This window comes from Gavia stellata, chromosome 16, assembly GCF_030936135.1.
Source record: "Gavia stellata isolate bGavSte3 chromosome 16, bGavSte3.hap2, whole genome shotgun sequence".
Lineage (NCBI taxonomy): Eukaryota > Metazoa > Chordata > Aves > Gaviiformes > Gaviidae > Gavia > Gavia stellata.
In genome coordinates, this window is record NC_082609.1 from 54,498 (window position 1) to 74,559 (window position 20,062).

General features: G+C 45.9%; 1 protein-coding gene across 1 annotated transcript; it reads right to left on the minus strand.

Annotated features, from left to right (window-relative positions):
* Window positions 1–1,870: 1,870 nt before the first annotated feature.
* EGR1 (early growth response 1) lies at window positions 1,871–4,721 on the minus strand. The gene is made up of 2 exons (XM_059825316.1): window positions 4,468–4,721; window positions 1,871–4,153 (listed from the first exon to the last, which is right to left on the minus strand). Exons 1-2 carry the CDS (start codon window positions 4,700–4,702, stop codon window positions 2,856–2,858), a joined length of 1,533 nt encoding a protein of 510 aa, XP_059681299.1. The 5' UTR covers window positions 4,703–4,721; the 3' UTR covers window positions 1,871–2,855.
* Between the last annotated feature and the right edge of the window lie 15,341 nt (window positions 4,722–20,062).

Genomic DNA, 20,062 nt, shown 5'->3' on the forward strand with positions numbered 1-20,062 from the left:
CAGTTTTTAGCACAGTCACAATTCCAGAAGACTAGACCAGGAGTTAGCAGAGACTAGCTTGAAAAGCCAGCAACACCGACAGCTTCCTGAGGAGAGGAAGTGGAGAGGAGGGGATGCTGAGCACTTCTCCCTGGTATCCAGTGATAGGACAGGACACGTGGGAACGGTTCAAAGTTGCATCAGGGGATGTTCAGACTTGACATTAGGAAATAGTTCTTTACTGAGAGGATGGTCAAATGGAACAGGCTTCCTAGAGAGGTGGTCAACACCCCATGCCTGTCAGTGTTTAAGAGGCATTTGGACAATGCCCTTAATAACATGCTTTAACTTTTGATCAGCCCTGAAGTGGTCAGTCAGTTGGACTAGATGATCGTTGTAGGCCCTAGGTCCCTTCCAACTGTTCTGTTCTGTTCCGTTCTATTCTGTTCTATTCTAAATGTCTGAACAGGGCAGTGCCCACAGATCAGAGTGGGCTTGGACTGACTCCAACTGCTTATTTTGCTGTTGACTTTGGGAACCAGAGGTGGGCGAAAAAATTTGTGGTTAGCTTTACATAATGTTATTTGCTTCCTTCTTTGAAGCATCACACTTGAAGGCCCTTCTTCATTGTCTCGTCTCCCCTAAGTGGATTTCTGTGGCTTCTGACATGGATTATATGCTCAGGCAGTGTGAAGCTGCATATTCAGCTTGCCCAGTCAATCTGCCTTGGCCAGAGGCTGGAGCCCCTTTGGTTGAAAAGAGCTAGTGCTTTTCTCTAAAAAGGCCCAGCATGGCCAGCTGCAAAGTCACTGTTAGCAGCTTGCAGACCGCAGCCGGCACTGCAGGCACAAACCAGCACAGAGACAAAGCAGCACAGGCCCTTCCCCACAGCTTGTCCCAACCCGTTGAGGACAGTCCAGCCTGAGAGACAACAGACGGATTTACCAACTGCTCAGCTCTTAGGTGTCTTCCAGAATTGCTGCCATTTGCCAGGGAGGGGCTACATCCCCAAGAAGAAGGACTAGCCCAGGGGCTTCTGCAGGTTGCCCATCCTAGCCGGTGGGACTGATTTTGGCAAGCAGAAGGGCATGCTGTGTCTGACAGAGACTGCTTGCCAGTTTACACTATGCTGGGTGCATTCATCAAGGCCTATATCTGCATCCCAGCTCCTCACAACCGTAAACATTAGTGATTTGTAGAGAGCTCACCTGAAAGGACTGACACCAGAATCCTCCTCTGTACTTGCACTGCCAGTTCTCATGGACGCAAACTCCTCTGAATTCACTCTGCAGAGAGTGCACATACCCCCTGAAATGTATTTCAAACCACCATGTAAGGAAGTGCTTTCCTCCTATAAATGCTGAAACATCTGTACTAAAGGCTATCAGGCCCAAGCACTTATATGCCCTATATTGTGTCAAGGAGGAACTGGTGACAGCCCTCAGCTGAGCAGGGCTACCTTCTGTCAACCAGCCATTTGGACTGAGCTTATTGTATTTCCAGCCTAGAAACTGCTCTATTATCTTACCATCCGGTAAGATTTCTGACTACCTATGAACACACAGTCAAGATTCTAATTTTCAAGCCTCATTTTCAGCACTGGGAGAATTGGTTTTCTTCCTAAGATTAGCTCGCATGTTTCTGGAGAAGCCGGAAAGTAGGAATCGTGGCTACTTCAAAAGAGCAGGTGATGCACCTAATGCAAGGACATGTGTGTTCCATCCGTGCATTTGCGAGCAACTAGACTCAGGAGTGATTGGCCTCCCCTCCTTTCTTTAAGTGGGTATTTCTCCAGGAGACAAGCAGCACTTGTTACTTCCCAGCCACTCAAGGAGTCAGGGTTGCTGCAGAACAGTCTTCCTATGTAGCGACTTAAAGGAAAATGTGGAAGTCCACATGATTTGATATTTTATTTATTTTTTTCTGAAGGGTATTGTACACCAAATATCCCATTGGCAGGAAAGCGCATTCGATGTGTTTAGAAGCCAAACAGTCACTTTCATTTTAACAAACACAAAGTAAAAATAAACCACAAAATAATGAACTGCATGTTCATAACATACAAAAATTGCTGCCTACTCAGTAGGTAACTACAACATTCCAACTCCTGAATATATATATATAAATTTACATTTTCGTAACAAAAATAGACTTTGAGAGGTGTGGGGTTTTTTTTTTTTGCTTACATTCCATCCCCCAGGGCTTTCTCGTGCTCCCCTCCCCACCCATTCCCTGCTCTCCCTTACATTCTTTGAGTAACATCCCTTTCACTTTAAGGCAAGATGCAAAGCATCCATTCACACAAATGCATGACATCAGCAAGGCTTCACAAAAAGGCACCAAGACTTGTAACTTTAAAAACAAAACTTCTGCCACATGTGAGTGTCTCATCAGGTGATATTTACATAGCATCACTCAAACATGCTCAAATACAGTAAGTGCTGCTCCCAAAGAAGTTTGAAACTCATTACAGCATTGTCACTGAAATAGAATTAACATTTACAAAATATGGCCCTGCAAACTCCAAATAATACAATATGGATATGCAAAGGTTTTTCACATCAATAGTACCTAAAGGAAAGCAAAACCATGGCACATGTACAATTTACATCAGCTACATACTTAATCAAAAGTCCTTTCTTCCTAATAAAAGACTATTGTTTACGGGGAAACTTATACTGAACTTATATCCACAGTCCATGCAAATTAAGTCATTCAACAGAGGTGGAAAACTTAAACGGCAGTTGTTTCAGGCAGCTGAAGTTTAAAGAAAAGTTAAATAGCCTTGCAACGTACGGTGCTGGGGGAGTAGTTGGAGACTCCATGTCTGATAGTACCAATGGAAAAGGTGAATTCTCCTGTTCCAGAAGGTAATCTCAGCAAATCTCAATCGTCCTTGGAGAAAAGGCTGACGTCATGTCTGAAAGTGCTGAGGTCACCTGTGAGCTGAAATTGTTGGTGACCCCTGGAGATGAGAAGGAGGTGGCCACTTGGGTCTGAAAAGTGGCAGTGCCAGAGGGGTAAGTGGTTGCTATAGAAGGAGATGGGAATGTGGTGTGTGCAGGGGAGGGGTAGGAAGAGGGAGCAGGGGAGGAATATACTGTGCGCACCGGCGAGGGGTAAGTGGTGGCAATGGAGGAAGGGTAGGATGTAGTCACAGAGGATGAGTAGGCAGGAATTGGGGAAGCAGTCGAGACCGGAGCTGCCTTTTCCACTTTCTTGTCCTTCTGCCTAAGGTGGATTTTAGTGTGTCTCTTCCTCTCATCACTTCTGGCAAACTTTCTGCCACAAATGTCACAGGCAAATGGCTTCTCTCCTGTGTGTGTGCGGATGTGCGTAGTCAAGTGGTCACTCCTGCTGAAGTTCCGCATGCAAATGCGGCACTGGAAAGGTTTCTGTCCTGTGTGGATGCGGATGTGCCGCGTTAGCTCGTCGGACCGTGAAAACCTCCGGTCACAGGACTCCACTGGGCAGGCATAGGGTCGCTCGTGAGGAGGGGTCTTGCTGGGACGGTTTGGGTATTTCCTCATCCTGCTGGGCTTGATCAGCTGGGACTGATAATTAGTGTTGAGGGTCTTCAACTCTTGGGAGCCAGTCTGAGTGGCAAACGCCTTAATAGTGGACAGCGGCGTAAGGGAAGGCTGCTGTGCTCTGGTCTCAAGGGCTGGGAAGGGCTTCTGATCAGCTGGAACAAGATTGAGCTCACCCTGTTGCTGAGGGAACAGGTAATCCGGGATCATTGGCACCTGAAAGTTGGTCTTAGCAGTCGGATAAGCTGGGGGTGGATACTGGATGGGGGCTCCAGAGGGGTTGGGAAAGGACTGGGTCTGCGGTTCAGGGAAAATGTCAGAGCTGGAATTGGGAAAAGTTGGTGCAGCTGAATAAATTGGACTGTTCTCGCTGGCTTGGACAGAACAGCTCAGAGGGGGGCTCTGCGAGGAGGAGGATGGTGATGATGAAGAAGGTGTAGAGGTGGAAGGTGCATTAGCCATGCCCACCAGCCCACTGACGAGGCTGAAGAGGGGCTCTGGCCATAAGGTGTTGCTACTGTTGGGGGCTGGCTCTAGGGAGAAGCGCCCCGTGTAGGTTATCGGTGGCAGTCGTGTCGTTTGGTTAGGATAGCTGGTTTCTGGCAGGGTTTTCTCGTTGTTCAGGGAGATCTCGGGAAAAGTGTCTGAAAAGAGAGGAATAGCGATTACTTCCAGCAGCTGCTGCAGCTGCTGCCAGTGCTTCGCGAGCCGTCCGCACACAGCGCAGCCCCAGATCCTCGCTTCTGGTTAATTAATAATTGAGCGTAACATATTGCAGCGCCGCTGGCAGGTCTCCAGCAGCAGCTAGCTAGCCCGGAGCCGCTGACGCACACAGGAGAATCCCCCCGCGCAGCCGCCGGGACGGGGGCGCCGCTGCAGCACGGAGCCCCCGCAGGCACCGCTGCCCCCGCGGCGGACCGGGACTCCCCGCCCGCCCGGGCGAGGCCAGCGCGCTTACCTGCCGCGAGGTGCTCGAAGTGCTGCTCCCCAGGCTCCCCGGCGGCGCCGAAGCCCGCGCTCTCGGGGGCCCCAGGGGGTGCAAGGAACTGCGGGCCCCCGCCGCTGAGCAGCATCATCTCCTCCAGCTTGGGATAGTGAGTGTCCATGGCGGGGGGCGAATGCGGGAAGGCGCCGAAGGGGTCGGAGATCTGCAGCGGGGGCAGAAGCTGCATCTCTGCCTTGGCCGCGGCCATGAGGGCGCCGGGCTCGGGCTCTGACGGGTGGTGGTGGCGCCGCCGCCGCGGGCCCGGCGGACGGGCCGGCTGCGGCGAGGCGGCCGTCGCCTGCTGCGTGCCCTGCGCCGCGGTCGCCCCGGCGCTGCCCGCTGAAAGTGCTCGGCTCCCCGCCCGCCCGCCCGGGGCTCCCCCCGGCTCTGCCCGCTGGAAGCGCTCGGCTCCCCGCCCGCCCCGGAGCCGCCTCTATATATCGGGTCCCACCGGCCGCAGCCCGCCCCGGCCCTGACGTACATGGCCATATATGGAAAGCAGGAAGCCCTTATATGGATGCGAGCTGGAGGACCCCGCCTGGCGTCAGTGCCTGGCACCGGGGAAAGCCGGGCCGTGGGGGCCCCGCCCGCCCCAGGCTGGGAGCCCCGCGCCCGTTGTGCCCTGTCCCCCGCCATGGGCAGCGTCGCCGCAGCGCTGCCGCAGCGCCGCCGGCACCGGGGCGCGGGGTCCCCTGTCCCCGCCCGCCACGGCCAGCCCGCCGGAAGCCCCCGCCGCACTTTCCATATTAGGAAACAACCTTATAAGTCTCGGTTCCGGCGGAGGCTTCCCGCTCCTTATATGGCGATTCCGGCCCCGGGTTGGGGGGCGCTGGGAGCCCGAGCGCGGGAGCCAGGTTGCCGCCGGGCCGCGCGCCCGCCCCTGGGCCGCGGGAGCGCGCAGAGGCCCCGGGCCACAGGAGCGCGAGGCTGCTGCCCGTGCAGGCGGCACGGGGATCTCGGGGGGCGCCGGCAGACTCCAACGCCGCCACCGCGGTCTCGTGGGCAGAGGTCCCACTCCCCGCCCCCCCACCGTTTGCTCGGCTCGCGCTACTCGCCTCCCTCCGGCTCCGCGGAGGGGCCGCGCGCTCGGCAGCCTCGATGCGGAGGAGTTTTCTGGGCGCTGGCAGCGCGCCCCGGGCGGGGGCTGCCCGCTCCCGGGAAAGGGGAATCTCTGGGACTCCGGAGGCCTGCCGGGAGCGCCCTGCTCCGCCCGCTCCCGCTGAGAGCGGAGCAGCTCTGCCCGCAACGCCAGGCCGGGGCAGACCCAGGCTCTGTGCGCCGCCCTCACTGCTAAAACCAGAGCCCCGGGTACTGCACGGCCGCAGCCGCCATTGACTTCAGCGCGACGGAAAGCGACAGCGCTCGGGAGCCTGTTCTCGCGCCCTCAGGGTTGTCCCTTGACGCAGCCGCAGCTCCTTTCCGCCTGCCCTCCCCGCAGACGCGGGCTGCTCCCAGCACCGGCTCCGCACGGAACCGACGGCTGTGCACGAAGGGGTCGGGAGCCTCGGCTCCCCGCCCCGGGCAGCACGCACAGTGCGGACCCACGGGAGAGCGCTTCCCGGGCCAGGGGGAGCCTCCCGCCCTATAAATAGGCGCTCGACGCGGCCGCTGCCCCGCCCCGCCCGGGCGGCCCCGCTGCCGGCGCGGGGCTCCCCTGGCGCTGGGCCAAGACGGCACCGGCGACGCAGTGCGGCCGCAGTGCGCGTGCGCCGCGGCCGCCGCCACCGCGGCGAGGGCTTCCCCGCAGTGCGCGGGGCTCAGGGGGCGGCGCCGGGAGCAGCAGTTGCAGGCCCGGCCGCGGCACGGGGTCGGCGTGTCGCCCGGCTGCGTGACGCTGGCGGGAGCGCCCTGCGCGGGCCGTGCCGGGGGCTCCCCCGGGGTCCCTGCGGCCCCGTGCTCCGGCGGGCCCGATCCGGTTCAGCCGGGCCTGGAGCCTGAGCGGCCGCCCCAGCTTGGCTGCGGCGGGAAGCTTGCCGGCTCGCCGCCCCCCGCGGCTCCGCGTTCTGCCGCGGACGGCGCTCCCTTCGCCGCCGAGATGGAGGGGAACGACAGGCGCCTTTGTTCCAGTTTGCGGCGCGGTCTCCTGGCCGGCCCCGCTCGCAGGCGCTCGCTCAGGGCATAGCCCACGGCCGCGCAGAGGCACGCAGCCCTGCCCGCGTCCTCCGCGCCTGGCGGCCGACTGCAGGGCTGCCCTTTCCCCGCGGAAATCCTGGCGCAAAGCTGGGCCGCATGCCTCGGGTGCCAGGCAGCGCTCTTCTGCCGTGGGAAGGCAGTTGTATACATCACGGTACTCGGCTCTGCCGCCTTTGTGATTTATATTCAAGTTGCGAGCAACGGCAGGGCTCTGTCTTGCCCACTTTTATAGATTTAAACCTCTGTCATGTGTACTGTTTTAACCGAGTTGCTATATTTAGGGCCATGTCTTCTCAGTAACACAGTGCAGTGCCTTCTGCACTGATGTATTTCTACCCTAAAATCAGTTATGGGTTGCAGCCACAAAATGCCTCCAGGAAAAACGTAGAAAGCTCCTGCTTATCTGCAGCCTGTGTTACTCAATGGCAGTTGATACACATCTGTTCTTCGGTACTCTATAGATAGAAAACATACTGGTTGCCAAATGTCAGTGCACTAGGCCAAAGTTCTATTTTGAAAATGTGATTCAGTGCTTTTCCTTTTTTGATAAATTCAAATACCTGCTGCAGGTTTTGAGAAGTCCCATACATAATGATTACAGCTAGTTTCTGATTCCCACCAGCCCGGCACAGTTTGGAGCCCTGTTAGAAAGGTCATCGTAGCAGAACTTGACTTTTTCTGCAAACACTGTAGTTTCTTTGGGCTCCTGAGCATCTTACTGACATTGCAGAAGCCCTTGCATTCTCCTTTCCTGCTTCTCTTTTTTACCTTCTCTTTCAAGTCCAGAAGGAACTTTATTTCAACTAATGCCTGATTACCAAAGAATTTCACTCATACACCCTGCATATGTTAGGCCCGATATTCCTTTTTAACTGAAGTACCTAATTCAGAAAAGCTTTTTTTTTTCAAAACCTGAAATTACGAAGTGACAGAAAATCTATTGCTTTCTTTTTTTCAGTTACCTTAATTTTTATCAACATAATTCTAATTTAACAATTCATATAAGAGAAAGCAAGAGACCTGCTTCAGAGTTGCAGACCAAGCGGTGTAAACTGCTTGAGCTGCACATAAATTATAGTAATAAAGACTATAAATAAAGACCACCATTCGGTGAGGCTTCCTGGCTTCAGAGAAGTACTGGAGAGGCCACAATATACACAGATGATTTACAACCTGGACACTGAGCTAGGAAATAGCCTGTTGTCATTTATGCACTGGGACAGACAACATCTGCTCATTTTCTGAACTCATGTCCAGTGTTCCGTTTTCTTTTTCTGAATACAACATTAGGTCTATAGGAACTACATTAAAAGCATTAAGATTTTTACTACTGAAAACCAAGATCTGTTTAGTTCAGCCAGCCAGTATTTGTTAGACTGAGGGAAGCTGTGGTCAGACTGGGAGTTGTGAATGAAAGCCTTTGTAGTAAGTGGAGCCTCTAGCCATTAGAATAAGATAATATCTGTGTTTTGTTTTCTAGGTAGCAGAATTCGATTGTCCAAAGAATTTGCTACTCTAAATCAGTATTTTAAAAATAATACCTTTCCAAAATGGCAGTATTTTAATAAATTTGTAACTCTTCACTTAATGCTCCTAGTGAAAGCACAGAAGTGTAAGACTTTGGCACTGGATCAGTCACAAACTTATTTGAAAGTTTAATAATTTTGGTTGTGATATAAACACGTGCAATACTCTGTCTCTCCTTGAAAGTCTATCATCATCAAATGTACTTGTCGTCTCTCTATACATTTTAGTGAGAGGAACGCTATTCCAAGGACACAGACTGAAGAATGCTATGGGGTGAGGGAAAGAGAAGAGAGAATGGGGTATTCAGCTTCATGAATAAACCACCCATCTCAAGTCACTGGAAAATGCCAGTCTCTGCTTCAAGTTTACAGAACAGTACAAAAAATTTACACTAGAAGATATCTCTTTTTTTTAATTTGATGTTCTAATACTAGTGTTATTTTCTATTTTCTGATTCATAGATTTTTTTTTCAGCAGCATTTCTTTTCTGCACTTAAACAAGAAATTATTGATAATATAGTTACATGAATAGTGCTGTGGCAGAGGCATCAGCCAATTTAACAGATTAAAATTCCCCAGTTAATAACAAGATTTATCAAAAGGCTCAAATTTTTTTCTACATATTTGTTCAAACACTTTTTCTCTCTTTTACTCTAGAATGTATCATATCAGCATACGCATTAGACAATTGTTTTAAGATTCTTGCATGCAAGTTACCTGTGACAGTTTGCTTAAAAATACCTATTCATAATAGATGTTTTCTATCATCTTTCCTACTTCCTAATCTAGAAAGCACTACATCATGCTTTGAGAAGCAACTTCAGCCTGCTTCTTTGCAAATTCACAGCAAACATATTCATTGGGCTTTTATGCCTTTTCTGCATTGTATTAATAATTTATTAGCTTCAACTAGTGATGGACTCATACCTTGATTAGGATGTCCTTTGCACTGGTGTATTTAAAAGTGTCTTCCTAAGTCACTTTCCAGGCACAGAGTTTGTTTGGCTAGTTGTAATTTTTTTTCTTCTAACAAACAGAAATGTGTTGATAGGCTTTTAATTATTATTTTTTTTACTTCTTTTCTCTTTTTATTGTTATTCTTAATAGTGATTTCATTTCATTTCTTAAGTGTGATGAGCTTTTAGCCACAGTAGTCCTTTTATATAATTGATTACTTCTTGCTATCTGGTAACCATTTTTGAAATAACTTTTCATTTACTTTTCTTTGTCTAAACTTTGTCTTCCTTTAAATTTTACAAACTATTTTCTTCAGTGCCCAGAAATTCTTCCTGTTTTTTGAGGCTCTCGTCATATTGCTGAATATATCTGATTTCTGCTTGCTCATACCAACTGTAATCAGATTGTGATCACTAAGTAACCATGGTAAGTCCAGCTCCTGCAGGTAAATGCTTGTCTCCCTTTGGCACAACAAGGCCATTCACCTATGTTTTGTCTTAAAAAAAAATCCCAACCAAACAAATAAAAAAAAAAACCAAACCAGTTACACATTTAAACTTTAGTAGTTTTAAGTACTGGCAGTATGAGGCCTCCTGAATTGGGCTTAATTATAATACCAGATGCGGATTTAGACAGAAATGTCACAGCTCATCTGGTCTCTCTGCTATAAGCGCCACCTCAAGCAAAATGCCCACTGCAATATGATGCACAGCACCTACATGACTGCACGGCCCCATGTTCAGCTCAGAGTTGTACCTGTCCGTGATTACACAAATTTCCATTCGCTACAAGTATGAGATTAAAGAACAATTTATTTCTTTTTGTTTGTTTTACATAGTTGCCTGTCATAGACCTTGCATGCTGTGGTTACCTTGCCCTAATCTTTACTGCGTACCACACTAATCTGTAGGTATTCAAGATCATTCACATCAGTTACCGGTCATGCTACAGGAAGTAACGGGTAGTACTTATTTTCTTTGACAGGTTGAACACTTCGGGATCCAGCTCTTTTATCTACATTATTGCTCTTTGTGAATGAGTGCTACTTGTGAGCTTAGTATTCTTAAGATACAGGAAGAGCATTTCCATTAAAAGTTGTATACTGAAGCAAAATTACAAAGAAAATTTCAGTTCAGTAATTAGCTGTGCTTAGTCAGTTCTGTTACTAAGGAATTTCAACATTGGTTCATTATGTGCCTGACTGAGGGGGAAAAAAGAAAACAAAAAAAATTGTTTATTTATTCTACTAGAAGGTGAACAGAAAGTGTGGGGAGAGAATCACATGAGCTGAATGTATCATCTGGCTGAAAATTAGACATCTTGAGTAAGTCAGTATTTGAGGTTCTCACTATCGTCAGTGGAGCAAGGCAGGACCTGCAGAAGCCAATTAATCCTACCTCATTTATGTATCTGCCCTGAATGAGCTGGATCCCTCTCTGTAGACGTGTCTCACAGATGACTACAGAAAGATTCTGCATATTTTTTTTCTGCGTACATATGGAATCTTTTTGATGGTTAAAAATTAGCTGAGATGAATCCTGGGTTTTGTTTTGCTTGCTTGCTTAGTTGAAGCTGATACAAACTATTTTATAATCAGCTCCAGTCTAACTTTCAATGTTTAATTTTTTAACGGTTTTTTCATTCAAACTAATTTGTTGTTTTATTGTGCTAGTAAAAACATCATGGTGCCTTTACAAAATATGTTTCCACACTATTAGAGCTTTGTCTCTCAGTTATTTTTCTTAACTGCTGCTTTCCTGACTGCAGCTTACTTCCAGGTCTTGCCAACCTGTACTGTGACTAAAAGTAAAGGGGTCGCTGTTACTGTTGGCACTGGATGTAACTGTGTTTAACTCTGAATACAAGAAAAGTTAACCAACTTTCCTATCTTTGTAATTTGTCTAGTGTTCTAATATAAATTTTGTTTTAATTAGATGCACATTTCTCTTTAGCCATAAACATAATTTCCATGTGTCTGGAATGCCCATTGACTTTTGGCAAAATTCAGTCATTTTCTTTCAGAGATGTTGGGTTTGCCTGGATATGTAATAATAACAGCAGCAATCATAATTTCTCTAGGTGTCTCACTAGTTGTTCAAATACACATGCCTTTGATTGTCTTTATCCCAAACCTCCAATTACCTCATTCTGTTCCCTCCTCTATTTCCCCTGGGTACTGTTTTTAATATTCCAGACTGTAAAACAAGTTTACATAGATATCCCTTTAAAAAGTTTTATTATTCTCTATTTATTATGTTGTATTATTCTATAAGCCTGAAGAGTTAAAAACAAGAGAGGGTATTCCAGCTTTTTAAGGAAATGCTGTAGAGCTGTTTCTTCCCTCTCACCCCCCGCCCAGAACCAGGCCATCTGATTTAAAAAGCTGTGACATTTTTATGTATTTTATTGTGGGACATTCTAGAGTAATTTTAAACTTATGTATCATTAATTTTGCTTTCTGTGCAGATATAGTCATTACAATAAAAGTCTATCACTTTTAGATGGGGGCACAGAGGGAACGGATACAAATGCATTCATAACTTAAAAAATACTTAAATTTAAGCAGCCTTTTCAGTCCTATGATGAGTGAGAAACAGATTTTTATCAGCACTTTTTGAATGCATGGTTCTAATGACCGAGATGGACGTCCCCGTGTTTGCTGCAAAATTCATACCCCATTCCAGTACGTGACACTCTTCATTCTGTGAACAGGCCTGAAGTGCATTGCACACCTTGTTTGTGGCGGTATTGTCTAATCACAAGAGGGAACTCTCCCCCTGTGATTACTTCAGGAGCATGGGTTGTATAAGAATCAGGTTGCTGGTTTGGTTTTTTTCTTGATATCAGACATTATAGATGAGCAGAAAGGTGACATCGCTGATTTTCCTCAGAAATCTAAGGCAGCTGAGGGTTTTCGCCTTAGGCTTTCATGCTCTGATTTAAACAAATCCTTTAAAAATAGTTCGTTTGGGATGCATGAATTAATAGACTTCAAAAGCCTGTAAAGGTTGTGTCATTGCAAAGAAGAGTTGCCCTACATTACCTGAAGTATTCAAACATTTCCCCTATTGCCAAAGAATATGTCTGCTCTGGTGAACCCTGAGCTCCAGTTTAGATAATTTGGCTGTGGTTGCCAAAAGACAATGCTTACCTTGGTTCAGTTAGCCCTGTGACAAATGGCATTAGGTCTCTTATGGTATCAGGATGAGTAAGACAATTAACCATATATAAGGCTGTCCGCTATTGTCGCTGCAGAATTGTTATATGAGAAATATTAGAAAGATAGAGGTAATTAGTGGAAGAAAGGCAAAGCAGGTAAGAATTGCAAGCATTCAACAGGTGTTATCAATGAACAAAGACGACAGATGCCTCTATCACTGCTGGGTTCTCACTGCTACTGTGACACAAGCACTCATTTTCCTCCTTCAGTAGTAATAATTTCACGTGTTCACATTCTTCTTCAGGACAAAAATCACTGATGCCATCTACTGTATGTATATGTATCTTTAAAGATGAAGGGTTGTTTAAGATGCCAGGCAGTCTCAGTGTGCTAAAGCTAAGGAAGGCTTCTGACATTAGATTAACATTTCGGGGGGGGGGGAGGAAATATAAATTATAAACATATATTGTCTTGCCAAAGAAAAAGAAGACTGAGGCCTAGTAAGATTGTCAACATCTATACCATAGCACTCTAGATGAACATATATGTGGAACTGCTATTCACATGAAAGAAAAGACCACAGAGATTTTATTACTCAGTAGGACTATAAACAACTTACTTTCAGAGACATTACAGTTACTTTCTGAATGAATCCTGGCTCTATAGTTTGACTTAGTGAGAAAGAACAATAAAGCAACAACAACAACAACAAAAAAAAAACCAAACCACAAACCACAAAACCAAACCAACATTGATTTCAAAGCCAGATTGGACAGACTGTTATGATTCTGTAATCAGACCCTGTGTGTACCAGTGGCTAGAAATCTTTATCCAGGACTTACATAAGAAATGTAAACTTTATACATGAATATGAGCTGCACTATAAAGATTAACTGAATGCAATGTAAGGGATGTAAAAAAGCACTGGACATATGCTTTGGAAGCAAGGAACGAGAAAATAAGCAAGAGTATTGTTGCCTTTCCTTGAGATTTGTTGTCTGCATCAGGATATCAGCTAGGATAGCTAATATCAAGGCATGTGACACTGAAACTCCTCATAGCTTTAATGGCAGAGGAGACTGATTTTCAGGGAAACCAATAGACAGGAAGTCCTACTTGAATCTGAGCTATTCTAGCTTAGCTCAGATGGATTGTCTAGGTTACTGTACCCCAGCACTTTGTCATTAACAACTGCTGTCCAGATGAAGCCGTTTCCTCTGATGTAGGCCTCGTATTGTGTAGGGGAAGCTGGGCTGGTGCTAGTGACAGAAAGAAAAATGTTGGGAAAGAGCAATTTCATTGTATGTTCATAGCACCATACTAGAAAAGACCGTGAAACTACATAGACTGACCTTTTTGTGTTGCGTACAACACAAAATTTTATTGTCTATTATGCCCATAAACTTTTTTGGCAGAAACATATTCAGCATTGTGGAGCTGCCACATACCCCTTTAGACACCCTGTTCCTGTGACCAAGAGGCTATCTCCAAGCTATCAAGACAGCAGATACCTGCACAGCCATGCCCACCTTCTTTGCACCCAGCAGCTTAATATCACACAGCCTACTACTTCATTGGCAACAAATCTTTCATGTGATGCCCATGTACTTAGAACTGTGGTCTGATGTTTGTGGCAGGACTCACACTGATTTTACCTCGGTTAACTCAAACCTGACGCAGCATCTCTGTCCATACATCTATTGTTTGCCTGTATGTGCCCCAATGACCCCTTTTGACTTCAGCAGTGCAACGCTATCTTGCTACTCTGGCTCAGGTGTGTTTGGCAGGAGATATTGATTGACTCTTCAGAGCTCCTCCCATGCTCCTGAAAGATATGCCATTGCTGGCACATGCTTGTAGGCAAAGGCCCAAACTATCCATAGGCCCTATAAACCCTTGGTGAATGGTAATTCTCCCTTTCCAAAATAACTTGGATACACTGTGCCACACTCCTGTGTTTACATAGGAGGTCCTCGTGTGTACGAGGACTTACTCATACCATCTTCACCTTGCTGAAGGCTGGCAGACAGCAGTGCTGATCAAGCCACAAGTGTTGGGAAAAGCCAGGGTATAGGACTTTCCCTCAGATGATGCTGTAGACTCCAAAAATAAAAATCCTAGGCAATTTAAGACCTGGTAGTGTCTCAAGACATGTAACAGAATGAACTATTGGCCAGACTTAGCCTGCTAAGACATCTGATAACAGCACATTTCACACTGTTATGCAGATGCATAGTCTAGATACATTGCTTTGTAGAGCATTTCCTGCAAATGACATATCTATGGATTGTTAAGCCACAGAGTTGAGTTCAACCAGTGCTTTGATTGTGTACTTCCAACAGACAAAGGAGTGAGGGATGTGGGTGCCACGCAGTATCCCTGTGACTTAGCAAATCAGTGACTTTAGCAAAAAGGATAGAATCAAGGGATACAGCACAGGGGAGGACAAGGTATGGGTTGGGACAGCAAGAGGAAGTAAAGGTTCCCGCTTGTCCTGGAAGAAAAACCAACAGCAATCATGCCTAACATGTTTCTAGGACTCCACAAAATGTTTGCACTCCAAATATAAACACTGTACCATTTTGAAAGCGCTCCCATTGCAGATGGTCTGACTAGTGGGGCAGGAGGTATGGACTGTGTAATGAACCTTCTGCAAATGCCTGGGAAAGTGGTGATTCCTAGAAACCATGTGCATGTTCCTGTGCTATGATCAGGGGACTACTGTTCAGCCTAAATTACCTGGCCTCATTTTCTGTGGAGTGGGGTGAGACAGACAGGCCTTAAGTATGTTAAGACAGAAAACGAGCCCCAGAAAAAGCCATTCTGCATGTCTTATGTACTTTGACAATGAGCTGGAAACCTTTTGCCCCTCTGTGTCTGTTCTTGGTGCCTTCCCACTGCTTCTGGCAACATGTGTATGCAAGTGACAAGGGAGGACTGCTTGGCAGCCTTCCAGAGGCATTTTCTGTAAGAAAAGGGTGAACACCTGTGCAGTGAAGCAAGGTGCAAGAGACCTACCAGGATTCTTCTGGAGAACAGAGTGCCAAGGGTTTCTGGCAGCAGTGAAACCTCATTCACACTGCTGTCGGCCACAATCATTGGCACAAGGATTCTCTCTTACAATTTTTTTTTTTTTTTTAACCAGGCTTTGTTTATTAAAAAACTAATCTGAATAGGGGACTATTCACTCTGAGCTATTTGTTAGAACCTTGAGACCAGAGGGAAAGTCTGGAAGAAGGAAGCCTTACCTGTGGTGGAGGAGGACCAGGCTAGAGAGCACTTAAACAGGCTGTACATAAGACCATGGGGCCTGATGGGCTGCACCCGTGAGTACTAAGGGAGCTGGCTGATGTCACTCTGAGGCTACTCTTGATTATCTTTCAAAGGTCATGGCAATCAGGAGAGGTTTCTGAAGAATGGAAGAGAGCAAATGTTACTTCTCTCTTCAAGAAGGGCAAGAAGGAAGAGCTGGGGAACTACGGACAAGTCAGCTTCACCTCAATCCCTGAAAAAGTGGTGGAGAAAATCCTCTTGGAAAGCGTTTTCAAACACATGAAGGACCAGAAGGTGATTTGGAGCCGGCTGTGTGGATTTATGAAGGCAAAATCATGCTTAACCAACCTGTTAGACTTTTATAATGGGATAACCAGCTTGATGGATGAGGGGAGAGCAGTTGATGTTGTTTACCTTGACTTCAGTAAAGTAAGCTCTTCATTAATAACCTAGACTGCACCCTCAGCAAGTTTACAGACAATACAAAACTGGGAGGAATGGCTGATACATCAGATGGTTGTGCTGCTATTCAGAGGGATCTGGACAGACTGGAGAATTAGACCGAGAAAAATCTCATCATGTTCAGCAAGGGAAAATGTGAAGTCGTGCACCTCAGGAGAAATAACACCCTGCAGCAGTACATGCTGGGGGGCGGCCAGCTGGAAGGTAGCTTTGCCTGGAAGGACCTCGGGGTACCGGTGAATAAGGAGGTGACCGTAAACCACGAATGCATCCTCACCACAAAGAAGGACAGCGGCATCCTGGGCTGCATTAGGAGGAGCGTTGTCAGCAGGTCAAGGGAAGCGATCCTTCCCGTCTACTTGGCACGGGTAGAGGCCACACCTGGAGTACTGTGTCCAGTTCTGGGCTCCCCAGTACAAGAAAGATGTGGACTTACTGGAGCAAGTCCAGCAAAGGGCCACAAAGATGATTAAGGGACTGGAGCATCTTTCATATGAAGAGAGGCTGAGAGAGCTGGGACTGTTCAGCCTAGAGAAGAGACAGCTCGGGGGAGTGTGGGGAGGAAATATTATCAATGTGTATAAATACCAGATGAGAGGCTCTTTAACTGAAGTTTATTTACTTAAATCATACATTTGGAACATAAGTTCCAAATCCATAGAATATTAGAAGTTTATGAAAAATCTTATTTTTCAGTGGTCATGGTGGAAGAACTTAAAGATTTTACAGTTTAAAAAGTAGAACTTGTATTATGATTTGGATAAATGAAACACAACACAGCCTTTATGAAACTTCATGCACAAAGAACTTACTTTCTCTCAAGATGTTTTAAGTTACTGAAAATAAAATCTAGGATATTTTCTCTGCAGACCTCTTAGTAGTATCATTAATACAATGCCACAATGGTCACTAGTCACTGCTGGTAATTTCTTAGTTGTATGTTTCTCAGAGCAGAACCCACCTTTCAGCCACTGAAAACCACCTCGTGGTTACATAGGTGCTGTTACTGTTGTACTGATGATCAACGACAAAATAAAATGTTGCGTTGTAACCGTTTGTGATAAACATGCAGGGTAGGAATCTGGTCATCCTAAGAGTCACCTTTATAATTTCCCTCTCAACCCAGTTCCTTCACATTAATAGCTCCATTCAATAGCTGAATATCTTGTTTTAAGATATGCAGAAAATCTTTTGTGTTCAATGGCTTCTAGATACTAGTTTAGTAAAAATAAAATAAATAACAAGGATGATTGTTACAATTCGTTTTGAATAGTCAGCTTTTGGAGCAAGTGCAGTAGACCACAGCAGAATGTTTGAAGTAAATAATAAGTATTTTACACTTGCAACTTTGCCTACAATGACTGTATTTCTTCCACACACCCCTGACTTTGAGATACCTAGCCAATTCAACTTAAAGGTCCTTTCCATGAGTTATTTGTAAAAAGCATTGCTTTCATCTGACTTAACATGAAGCTAACAAGCTCAATAAAACCTCAAGACCTTAAAAGCAAGTGGTAAGCTAAGGCCACCCTCCAAAAAGAGCTACAGCCAAACAGCTTTACAGATCTCTTTACTAGGTACATGGGAAAAATGATCATCCTTCATATTAGAGACTGTAATCAAAACATAATAGTCTAACCACCTATTAAAAATGGCTTGGTGTGAAAAAAATAGGCATGAATATTTCACAAAATGATTAGACAAACAAGAGGATGTGGCCTTACTTATTCATAAATTCAGCTGTTAGCAGCAAAGGTGAAGTTGTAATTATTTTGCCAGCTGGTTATGACTGAACTTTTAGCAACTTTATGAATAGCTGAATCAGAAATAGTTTGATGCGCTGCTAGGTGTGGGCTGAATTGCCCCCAGTGACACCTATCTGTCAGTGTGAGCAAGGCCCTGATGAACAGTTCAGATTATGCACCTAGATTGCATCTGTCCAAAGGCAGATGAACTTAGTTCTGTCCTGTCTACATTGTTACGTAGCCAAGCACTGTTAATAAGCCTACCTAATGAAATGTTCTTTTCAAAAATCCTGCCTTGGTTTGCCACATTTGGAAAGTGGGATCCCAATACATCAGAATCCTTGGATGTGTGTGATGTTAGGTATAAGATTAGTCATAATGGGCTTTTTGCATTCTGACATCTTCAGGGCATGGGCTAATGATATATAAATTCCCATGCTCAACCTGAATTAAGTACTTGAGTGCTTTTCTAAATTACAGCCTGTACGAGGCAAATTTGCAGCATTTATTTTTGAGTAACATAACAGAAATGCAAAGGAGAGTTGTATGACGACAATTACTGTCTGTCATGCAAATATTGAAGTACTGTGATTCAGCCAAGACACAAAGCTGTAAGACAGAAGACCTCACTGCTTGTATTGCTTAAGAAGTACTTAATTAATGTAAGACCCTACTTTACTCGGTGGTTTTAACTAAGTGCTGTCTGTGGACTGTTTCTCTTTTGCACTAAGGCACGTGCCCCTGGGAAATGGCAGCACATGGGCAATAAGCATTTGTAGCCTGAAGTGAAAGGGACAACAAAAGAAGAGCATGCCTGATCTTGTTCTTCCATGGGCTTCAGTACTACAGTCAGCAAGTTTACTGATTGGACAATGCAGTTTTAAGTGATATTTCCTACTTTCTGTAGCACAAACAGTGTTACAAGTTGTGTTTATTTACAAGATATCACAAGAACACAGAGGCAAACCAGCCTGACAGCAAATGGTTTGGGAGTTAGATAGCAAAACAGTAGGAATTAATCATGGCAATACTTATGAGCTCTTAACTATAATGCTTTTCTGCTTAACCTGGAATATCTATGCAGAATACTCTCCCTTTTGCTATGATGGTTCACTAACAGAACAAAACCAATCCACTGCTGCATACTCAGGATGTTACAGAAGGATGGCAGCTTATTGTTCTGATGATTTGTCTTACAATTCTCAAACCCCATGGGTTGTTTTTTTTCCACTCTCACTGCAGTGCTGGATAGGAAGTAGCTTGAAAAAATGATTGTGTTATTACAGCAATCTATCTCCTATTCTCTCCAGCCTGTAACAAGAATTCAGGAGGTGGCAGTTTCTTCTCGGGTGACATTGGCTGTTAGCCAAATCATAGTACTGAAGGGAGATTCTACCTCCTTCTGTATAGGCAATTAATTGGCTTCCACTTCACAACAGCAACCCCCCCAGCCACAGACACGGTACCCTCCCACACGCACTTGTGTTTGAAAATGGTCTTTTGCTTGTACTTGTGCACAGGTATCTTTTCTTTTCCATTAGTCAGCTTCCTATCTCATGCTAGCACATGCTCAAGTGTTGTAGGTGTAATCATGCACACATGTACACACACCACAGTATATTACTATATATATATTTTTTCAGTTGACTAAACATAGCCAAAGCACATGAACAATTCAAAGGCAGATCTCTAACCTACTCACTCTGTGGTGGCAAAGGGCAGCAGAATACTGCAGGACACCATGCAGAAACCTCAATAGCCACAGTCGCTCTGGCAAATAAAGTAGGCCAAAGCCCCTCTTCTCTCTGGAGAGTGAGTGGCATGGCACTTGGGGTGCGCACACGCTCCTTCCACCTCCACCCTCTGTTCTCCCTCTTAAGGAAAACAAGATGGATTTGTCCAGACTGTTACAGAGAGCAGTCCCTGGGCTGCTTGACCTGGCACCTGAACTGTGCCTGGGCCCACAGGAACACTCTGAGGAGCAAGCTAACAACTCTGAAGTGTGGACAGCCACGGAGCTGTACCAAGTGCATGACCCAGCTAATAATGGTCTTAACCATACTGGAATACTCTGTCTGTTTTGTAGTATCTAAAAAGTGAAGAAGACGGATAATTTTTTAATCCATTTAAAGTTCCTGGATGCATTTCCTAAGAGATTAAGTCTGTCACTTAGAGAATAGTCACTTTCAATTCCTAACAATAGCATTTTTTTCCTTCATTTTTAGCTCTTCCCTTTGTTGGGTAGGAGCACCAGGTCACAGATGAAGTAATGAAGACTATGTTGTTCAGAATCATTCCCAGTTATATGACT